Genomic DNA, 10,231 nt, shown 5'->3' on the forward strand with positions numbered 1-10,231 from the left:
CCTCACGCCCCTGGCCCAGGCTTTCCTCTCACAAGGCAGCGGGGCCTGCAGGTGAGTGTGGGTTCCGCCCTCTCAGGAGGAGGGCGTGGTCAGACAGAAGCCAGAGGGTGAGTCGGGAAGAAATGGTGCCGCCTCCCCACAGTGGGCAGCCCTCAGGCTGTGCAACAGCCGGAGCCCCTTCAGGCAGGTGAGCCCTTCAGGCAGGTGAGCCCTTCAGGCAGGGCCTCGGTGAGGCTGCTCAGGCACCACAGGCAGCTCCAGATTCTCCCTGGGAGGCGGGAGGGCTCTGAGCTCCCAGCTGCCCCATCTCCCAAGGGCCACGGGTTCACACGAAGGTGTCAGTCTGTTGGGTGAGGCCCATGAACTCCTTTCCCCAGACTCCTAAGAAGGAGGGGCCTCTGGGAAGCCAGCTGTCTCCCACTGAGGAAGGGTCTGTAACACACCCAGGAAGGCCATCCCTCGTAAACCTCAAAGCGCCTAGGCCTGGCGAGCCCAGGTCATCAGAGGACAGCCCCAGCAGTCACAACGCTCCCGCTGTGTGGCTTTGAGAAAGTCACTGAGCTTCTCAGAGTCTCAGAGGAGGGGCCAGGTAAGACGTCCATCCTCCGCGCTGACCAGTGATCACAGGTTCTGGGAGGCGCCTCCCCACTCAGCCCGAGGGAACAGGACAGAGGACACCATCCAGCCAACCACTGTCCTGGTGCCTCCCCGGAGGGGGTTTAGAGCCAAAAAGAGAGACCACAGCAGCTAAAAGGGACAATGAAATCTCTTTCCTCAGAATAAGAAACACAAAGCTAAGGAGACGGTTTCTGGGCACCCTCCACCGGAGACAACTTGGTGTTGGGGTCCCCGGTCACTCTGTGTGGCCCCTTAAACACACAATAACAAGGCGGGAAACTGCCCTGACAACTGCCAGGATGACTGGCCACGCAGCCCAAAACAAGGCTCCAGAGGACACCCACTGCCCCGCCCTGGAGACCCAGGGCCGGCAGATACCGCCAGCCCTGCGGCTGGCAAAGGGGAAGGCGGTCCTCAGGAGAGGCTGGTGCCCAGGTCCAGGTCCTGGTCCGAAGGGGGCATCAGAGCTCCATGCCGCCTCCTCAGTGAGCTGAGGCTGCGTCAGGGCCGGCACGAGCCAAGTCTGTGGCTCTGAGCCACCCTGAGTCGGAGCACACAGTGACCTCGTTTACCTCTGGACTTTATGCCCTCGGCAACAGGAAGCCAGGACATAACAATTCTTCACATTTTGGAAGTTATTCAGGTAACGGGCATAGGAGTGGCATGAAGAGGAAATGGGCACGAGAGACATTCCTTGATGACTTAGAAGCAAAGGCACCGTCCTGCATCTAGAAAAGGTTCTGGTTTATGGCAGCCCTGGGGCAGCTCCCGCCTCCTCCCAAGAGCACGCCTCCGGAATGCGCTCCCAATGTCTGAGCTGCAGCCTCGCTAGCCGGCACACCACGTCTGCAGCCTGAGGTTTGAACGCATGCAAACCCTGAACCTGCAAAGGCCACACTTCAGGACAAGGAGGGCACCAGCCCCAGGGTCAGCCCTGCACGCCACACTCACAGGACACGGAATCACCATCTTCGACCCCATGGCCTTCTTCTTGGCCCACCATGTCCAGCACAGATAAAACGCACGCTGGAACCAGAAGCCCCTGACACTGGCGCAGGCAGGCTCGAGTCCGAGCTAATGGCCTCGTATGAGGACCACAGGGTCTGGCTCGTGGAGCAGCCGGGACTCCCTCCTCATCCTCTTTCTGAGGATCATCGTGGGACTTGTCCTCATGCTAGGGCCTGACTTCAATTCTGGAAGCCACCTCACACTTAAAGAGAAGCCGGTCACCTGCTGCAGATGACGTGACTTTGAGTCCCTTTGTCTGCGTCGGTGTCCTGAGCACGACAGCTGGAGCACCAACCCTATCCACAGGCCTGAGGGGGTCTAGGCCCGTGGCGAGCTGGCCCCCCCCGTCTGCGCTGCAGCTCGTCCCCCACTCACTTCTGGATTGGACGGCGCCGCTGGTCCTGCGCAAAGCGAGCCTCCTGCAGGCGGGTAAACTACCTTACCCTTTGGGCCTCGGCATCCTCTACAGAGGGTTCTCTGCATTTTTAAAGTCGTGGTTTTTAAACCCTTCGTTTCCCAGTCCGTGCGCATAACTTCACACACGTATCTGAGTAAGAGCCTTGCTTTTTCGAAACAGACCTTTAATTTCTTCCTCGCTTCACTCTTCTGCAGAAGCATTTCCACAAGGGTTCCCCCCGGGTCCCCCGAGCCTGGGCGGCCCCCCACCGCGCATGCTCCTCCGGGCTTTCTCGTTCTGTAAGAGGATGAGCTCACTTTCTGCCGATGCTCTCCTCTCATGTCCTGCCCAGGGACTTCTGCTATTGCGTGGCCTGGCCTGGTTCTCCCTCTCGGGAAGCGGCAGGGTACCCGCGCTGAGGAAGCACCATCACAGCATCTCCCTTTCCACCAGCATTTCACTCCCACAAAACTGGTCTCCACATTCAGTGCTTTGTTCGCTGAGCCGCAGACCGCAGTGGAGCCACATGAGTGCTCCTGGACATCGCCACCGCTGGCCACAGCGAGGACACCCAGTGACGCTGCCAGCTGCTCCTTCCTGTGCCAAGTCCAGCCCTCGACTCTGACATTGGGAGGCAGACTGGACAACCAGCGAGGACCCCACTCCAGCGCCACATCTCACATCTGCTCTTTCAGCCTGGACCTTCCAGCGGCAACCCACGCCTACAGGAGGTGACAGTCAAGTCCCCATGGGGCCAGCCTGCCAGCCCTGCTCTTCCCACCCAGAGGCCGGAGGCCCGTCTGCACACCACAGTGGCCAGCCAGCCACCGCTGCCCCCAGTTGCGCCCACTGCCCAGCTCTGCACCACCATGACTGCCTGCTTCTGGAAACACCTCAGGCAGGCTGGCGGCCACCTGCCCCTTCCTGACCCCCCATGCGCCCATGCGGTCTGGAGGGGCAGCTCTCCTGCGGCTGCAACTGCTGAGCTGGAACCTGATTCGCTGCAAACAGCTTTGAACTCCACCCACAGGGGTACCTCCCGCCCAGAGGGATCAGTCAGGGAACTACCTTTGCCCACACAAGCTCTCGGGGCTCCACAAAAGCTCTTCCTCTCCACTTGGACAAATGAAGAACCTGAGGCAGAGGGGGCTTAGCAGATGGTCTCGGTCGCAGAATGAGCGAGAAACAGCCTGGGCTCGTCTAGGATCCCCAGGCGCGAGTCACCGCCCCTCCTCGATGGCTCCCAGGGGCTCCAGCCCCACAGCGGCCACTGCAGCCTGTACCCGCCTTCACAGTCGCCTGGACAGAGGGTGCACAAGGCCTCGAGTGCCACTCACAAACCTCACTTCTCAGGTGTTGGCAGGAAACACACCCAGGACTAAAACATGGCACCCGTGTTCTGATGCCCAGAGTACCTGCAGGAAGGTGGAGCGTTTACACACACAAAGGCCTACTTAGCTTCAGAGAGCAACCCTACGCGTTTTCTACCAAATGCCATGCTCCAGCCAAGTGACCCGTTCACAGGGCCACAGGAGCCTTCTCCCAGCGTGCTGGGCTGTAGTGGGGCGGGGGGCTCTGCTCAAGGAAACATCTCTGGATTTCTGCATTCTGTTCAAGATCGCATCCTCTCGATTCCCTCTTCTCCAGCTTCTCCTTGGCCAGTGACTGCCACGCCTCAGAGCATCCAGGCCTGCACCCCCGCTGTCCACCCACAGGAGCTGGTGGCTTGTTCCCTCCCCTCAGAGCACTGGCCACCTCCTGTCCTGAAAGGTACCAGTCTCTCCCCAGCCCTTTGCAGTCCCTCCACCATTCAGACCCCAGATCACGGAGAGGAAAGACAGCTCCAGGTGGTGAGGGCAGGACGCTGGCAGTCCACAGACAGGCACTAGTCCAGCTCCGCCCTCACAGGCTGGCCACACCAGCAGGTTCCTAAGTCCCCCGGGTCTCCCTTCCTGGACTTCACAGTCATGGAGTCGTGAGGATTTAAATTAAAATGAAGTCTGTATCCCTCTCCACTCTCATGTGCACAGCAAACCCACTCCCTTCCCGGGGAAAACCTGGAGTCATGGGCTGAAACCGCCCCCGGCCCCAGAGCCCAGGGCTCCCCATGCATAGCCCAGTTCTCATATTAGGCCTCAGGGTTAAAAATAGCTTGGTTAATAGAATATCCAGGTTAATTTTAGCCTCAGAGAACTCAAGAGAGTATAAAATCCCTGATGTCAAGAACTGTGTGTGGCCAGCACAGCCCCTCCTGCTGTCAAACACACACACTGAGCTCATGTCACCGATGTCACTCCCTAAATGCACAGAGTGTTTTCTCTAACAGAGAAGACAAGGTCTGCTGTGAAGATTCCAGTCCTAACGCAAACATTTCAGCGTATTCAGCGGGATCCCCACTTCATCGCACCCTCACAGGGCTGATGGGCACTCCCACCTCCCCTGGAGGAAATCGGTTAAACATCCCACTCTCAGCAGCGCAGACCCAGGGCTCCGTGGTCTGGGCTTGCCACCAGGCCCTCCTCACCAGCCACACGGCCAAGGGAGGTGCAGAACTTCCCTGTTCCCATCTCCCTCAGTATCTGCCTGAGGGACCTCCTGTGCCAGTGGGATGATGTTTGTGCCTAGGTGGAGGGAGGCAAGAGCGAGGGCAGGCTGCCCAGGCCCGGAGCACCACGGCCTGCTGAACAGGAGGCACCGTCAGTCCTGACGTGCTTGTGCAAGACCCGGACTGCCTCTGCCCTTCTTGGTGGACCAGCTCTAGTCTTACAGAGAAGGAACAAGAGAGTGAGCACCAGGGGCTGCCACGCAGGATCCAAGGAGAGGGAAGGAGACAGAGCCGGAGCCAGGCGGAGCCCGCCTCCCATGGCACACACGCCAGCACACCAGGCAGACCCAAACGCACCCTTCAGCCTAAGGGCAGGAACCACTAACAGAGCAAGAGGACCTTCTCCCCTGGAGCACAAGGCTGGACTTCTTTTTCAGCTTGAGAGAACACCTTTGTATACTGCTCTTAATTGAACATGTTTATGAAGATAAGACACCACTTTTTTTTTTAAGATTGGCACCTGAGCTAACATCTGTTGCCAATCTTCTTTTTTTATTTCTTCTTCTTCTCGCCAAATCCCCCCAGTACATGGTTATATATCCTAGTTGTGAGTGTCTCTGGTTGCAGCCTGTGGGATGCCGCCTCAGCATGGTCTGATGAGGGGCGCCACGTCCACACCCAGGATCCGAAGCGGGCAGACCCTGGGCCACCAAAGCAGAGGCGAACTCAGCCAGAGGGCTGGCCTCCAAGATGATGCTCTTAAAAACTATCGGTAGTAACTACTACGGAAAAGGAAAATATCACTGGAAGTGAAGCTAGACTGCGATGCCCAGGGAGCGTCGTGTCCACAGCAACACCGCTCAGCGGGAACGTCTGGCCTGGGCTCTCCCCCCGTGGCCACCCGCCAGCAGGTCTCTGAGGCACGAGGCGCTTCCCCTCCTCGCCGGAGTGCTGAGTCATGGAAAGTCAGGAGCTGCTTCCTCAAGGCAGCGCCTCGCAGGAAGCACGCTCAGCCCCACAGGACGCGAGAAACTGCGGTCCACAGACAGCGCTGGCAGCTTTTAACCGTACAGAAGAACCACCCAAGAGGACTCTGCAACGTGTAAGTTGGGGAAGCAACGGGATCTCCAAGATGAGGACTGGAAATAGATACAGTACAAATGCCGTACTCTCATGTGGCACTTTCTTATGTATTATCTCATTTGCAAAAAGTGGAAGGAAAAAGAAAGAGGAAGAGGAAAAAAAAGGAAGAGATTCTTCCCATTTTCCCAACGTTAGCCTCTCAACAAGACCAAGGACCTTCACACGCCTCAAAACTATTTCAGAACTGGAAGGCAGTGACCCCGCACCTAAAGCTCTTCACACGCCTCAAAACTATTTCAGAACTGGAAGGCAGTGACCCCGCACCTAAAGCTCTTCACCCCGAAGACGCTCACCTTCTTCTCGGGACAGGAGCACTGACCGTGTTCACCGGCATGATTGTGGGAGAATTTCTCTTTCCTTTTTCTGGAGTGAGGGGCGAGCACCAAGGGAAGCCTAAGCAGCACACATTGCAAACCCCCGCCGGACGCAGCAGACAACAATGGCCTACATTCTGCAAACGGAAAATGAGGCTACACAAGGGAAGGACACTTGCCCTGGGTCACCCCACGGGCCAGCAGTAGACAGGGGCACGCAGCCAGCCAGCCTGGAGTCAAGGCTCAGAGATGAATGGATGTGCAGCCAGCGTCTCTGGAACAAGGAGACACGAGTGCATGTGTGACCGTGTGTCGTGCGATCCCCGCACGTTGGCCTCTCCTCCAAATCAGTGATGTCCCTTCCAGCCCAGGGCACTCAGGCAAGTCAGAGCCGACTGGCCACAGAGGACTAAGGAAAGAAACGGAGAGCTCAGTGCACCACCGGTCATGCTCAGGATTCTTCTCATCCCATCTAGGAACAGCCTTCCCTGCAATAAGACTAAGCCCAAACCAGCCCACCCACAGCTCACGTGGGGTCTCCAGCCCAGGCCCTACCTCGGCAGCACAGCCTAGACTATATGCTCCCATGCAGGAAGATGCCTCGCCCCGCTGTGCATAGGCCCATGCTCCCTGCACGCCCCAGCTACAACAGTGGGACACAGACAACTCCCTCCTGCAGCCCAGAGAAAATGGGCCTCTTGGAGCCAGAACCACGTCCAGGGATTTGGACGGCTGGTGCACGGCCTTTTGGCCTATCCCGTCTGCTCCAGCCCCCATGCATGAGGCGGGCGGGGGGGGGGCGGGGGGGCGGTCCTGCAAATGTTCTGACCCTGGTCCCCACGTGTGGTTAGGGACGGCAGACATCCAGCCACTGCCCAAATCCTCAGCTGAGCCGGGCATTCTCTTACTGATTTAAAGAGCACAAAAGAGACATCTAACCAAGCAGCATCTTTAACCCCCTCCCTTCTACGCCAGGCCCCTCCACGCTGGGGTCTGGGACCCACTGCGCACAAACAGGCCAGTGGAGATGCTCTCCTTGACCTTCAGGGTCTCCTCATCCTCCTGCCTCACACACTAGCTGTCTGGAAAGAATTCAGCCCTCTGCTCACATACCACATTCCGGAACCCTCCTTAGTTGAGTCTTAGGCCAGCTGTGCTGGGCCTGAACCACAAAGTTCGCAGAACCACTGCTGCTGGCTGCACAGGAAGCGTGGCACAGTCCCCCACAGCCACACCCAGGGCCCCCCCTGCCCCCGATGAAGGAAGCACTCAGTCCTGGGGGTGCCAGCTCGCACTGCTCCCTGCTGTGACTCCAGCATCGCAGCTCGGGCTCAGGGGCCCCACAGAGGTGCTCTCCCGGCCAGGACTTCAGGGGGAAAGTGACAGCAGAGTTCAGCCAGTAAACAAGAGAAGCCCTCTGGGGCAGATTCGTCTGCGTCCGCGGTGCTGCCACATCCTGTCGCGGTACTGCTGAGCCAAATGTCAGCAGCGCCCCAGCGATGATCCATAAACCAAAATAAAGCAGACAGGAAGCAACACGCTGACAGGGGAAGCTGGAATTCCTCGGGCAGCGTCGTGTCATCAACAACTGACACTCAGGCACTGGTGCCTGGCTGTGTTCGTGGCCCTCTTCACGTGGGAACGGACTGGAATGTGGAGCGTGCCTGGGGCAGGGAGGTCAGTGGGCAGGAGGGACCCTGAAGGCAGGCAACAGGGGTCTCAGAAGTCCTCTCATCTGGCACATCTACGGCACTAACGTGTAACTCACTCCAGGCACTGATCCTGTTGTGGGGGACTTGCACATCACCCTCCCAAGATAGAAGTGGAAGAAAGCAAATCTCTCCAGATAAACCCAGGAAATCCCCATATAGCCTTCCAGCCCACTCCACAATCTGCATTTTATTTCCCTCCCCAGCTCTCGACCCAGCTGGAAAGGGAGACTCCTCCAGGTGACACCGCCTGAATGGCAGGCCCTGGTAGCCAGTTCTCAATGGAAGGAGGGGGTTGTGGCGGCTCCGGTGTCACCTGGCCCTGAGGAAGCCCTGGGCCAGAGCACAGTCACTCGCAGACAGAAGCACACACAAACACACACATGCACACACATCCACCTACAGAGATGTGTGCACACACAAGAACAACACAGATGTATGCACACACACACGCCAGCCAGCAGACGGAGGGAGCCCCATGGCCCGGGGGGGGGGGGGGCAGTGGAAGAGCTTTATTTATTCAGGAAAGCAAGTTTCTGGGTGCAGCAGCTGGGGGAGACAGAGCACCCTGAGGCCGTGCATTTGGCAACTGAAATGCACTATCCAGAGTCCCCACGGGAGTGCACGCACCCACACACACACACAGGCACAAGCTCCTAGCGGACAACCGCTTCCTGCCTTGCACCGCACTGCCCGGGGCCTGAGGAGGCGCACGGGGCCCGGCTCTGCCCAGCGAGGTGGGGAGGGTCGAGGGGGAGGATGGCCATCCCCGGGGGAGGTGGGGAGGGTCGATGAGGAGGATCGCGGTCCGGGGGGGAGGTGGGGAGGGTCGAGGGGATTGGCCAGCCTTCCGGGAGGTAGGCGGAGAGGGTCGAGGGGGAGGACTGCCACCCCCGGGGGAGGTGAGGAGGGTCGAGGGGGAGGTGAGAGGGTCGAGGGGGAGGACGGCCTTCCGGGGGGAGGCGGAGAGGGCTGAGGGGGAGGACGGTCGTCCCCGGGGGAGGCGGGGAGGGTCGAGGGGGAGGACGGCCGTCCCGGGCGGAGGAGGGGAGGGTTGAAGTGGAGCGCGCAGCGAAGGAGGCGCCCAGCGCTGGGGTCGGGGGCAGAGCGCCCGCCCGAGCCCCCGTGAGGACCCGCCCCGGGCCCCGGCGCTCACCGATCTTGATCTTCACGCTCTGGAAGACCCGGAGCCCCTCTTCCTCCACCGCCATGCTTGCCCGGAACTGGCGCCGAGCCCCGCAAGCAGCCGGAGCCCAGCGGCCGAGCTCCCGGCTCTGCGTCCGACCCCGCGCCCGGCCCGCGGTGGCCCCGCCCACGGGCCCGCCCACGCACACTCCATTGGCTGGAGGCGGGGGCGGGGGCGGAGCGTCCCCGCCCACAGCTTTGTCGAGCTTTCCGTTGGCCGAGGCCCGCAGAGGGGCGGGGGCTGGACAGTTCCGCCCACAGCACAACCCCAACTACCCATTGGCTGAGGGTTAGGAGGCGGGAGCGAGGTGGCTACGCCCACAGCCCAACTCCGTCTCCTCATTGGCCGAGGTCTGGAGAGGGGCGGGGTCGGCCTCAAAGGAAGGATCGGAAGGGACCCCGCCGGGAGCCGCTCACCGCGGAGAGGGCACACGGCAGGGGGACCGGGCCGAGGGACCCCGTGGGGGCAGGCGGGGAGCTCAGCACGGGCCACCGGATGCGGGGCGTGAGAGGGACCCAGCGGGGGCAGGGGGGTAACTGAGCACAGGGGACCAGGCGGGCGGCGGGGAGAACATGGCGAGGGGAGGACCCGGCGGGGGCGCGGGAGGGGACGTGGGGCGGGGAGCAGGGAACGGGGGAGGGGCGGGGGGGCCGACTCCTGGAGCTGCCTGGCCTGCGAGGGCGGCCTTAGCGTAGGTCCTGGCGCCCACGCCCCTGCCGTCCCGTGTTGCCGACAGTCCCACGTTGCTGACCGCCCAGCTCCGGCGAGATCTGGGGCCAGGGGCGCCCTGTGCCCCCTCCCCTCCCTCCGTTTTCTTACACTGTGAGGCTCTGTATGATTAACTCGGTTTTGAGATTTAACACTAGCACATGCACAGAGTTTTAAGAAATTCAAACCCGAAGGTATCAAAGGAAAAGAATCACCTGGCGGGACCCAGCCCTCGCAGTGGTCCAGAGAAGGCCAGCTGCAGGGGATGGAGAAGCAGGAGGTGACCTGAGAGACAGGGCAGCCATGGGGTCTGGAGAAGCACGCAGTCTGGAGGTTCTGCGTGTCAGCCTCAGCTCCCCATGCCTGCCATCTGCCCTCCTGCTCCTCTGCTGTCCACTGGCCTTGGCCACCCTGGCTCCCAGGCTGCCCTAGCTCCCAGCGCAGTGGCTGCTCACACAAGCCAAGTGCCCTGGGTCTGCCCTCCTGACCCTCAGGCCTCTGTGGGGTTCCTTCCTTGCCTCAGGTATGGTCTGTGTCTCCCCTGACTTCCCCCCTCCCCCATCTGGGTAGCCCACACACACCCTGCACACACCAGAACACAAG

At 60.5% G+C, this 10,231-nt stretch overlaps 1 protein-coding gene across 3 annotated transcripts in view; it reads right to left on the bottom strand.

Moving 5' to 3' along the window:
* RASA3 (RAS p21 protein activator 3) overlaps window positions 1-9,187 on the bottom strand; it is an 89,567-nt gene extending 80,380 nt beyond the window's left edge. Inside the window, exon 1 of one of the 3 annotated variants that reach the window (XM_023621903.2) lies at window positions 8,891-9,187. In XM_023621903.2, the coding sequence (XP_023477671.1) occupies window positions 8,891-8,945 (55 nt within the window). In that variant the 5' untranslated portion in view covers window positions 8,946-9,187. The remainder of the gene's footprint in view (window positions 1-8,890) is intronic. The other 2 variants (XM_023621904.2, XM_070240030.1) reach the window with 2 other exon arrangements.
* Window positions 9,188-10,231: the final 1,044 nt, after the last annotated feature.

Source organism: Equus caballus, chromosome 17 (genome assembly GCF_041296265.1).
Source record: "Equus caballus isolate H_3958 breed thoroughbred chromosome 17, TB-T2T, whole genome shotgun sequence".
Lineage (NCBI taxonomy): Eukaryota > Metazoa > Chordata > Mammalia > Perissodactyla > Equidae > Equus > Equus caballus.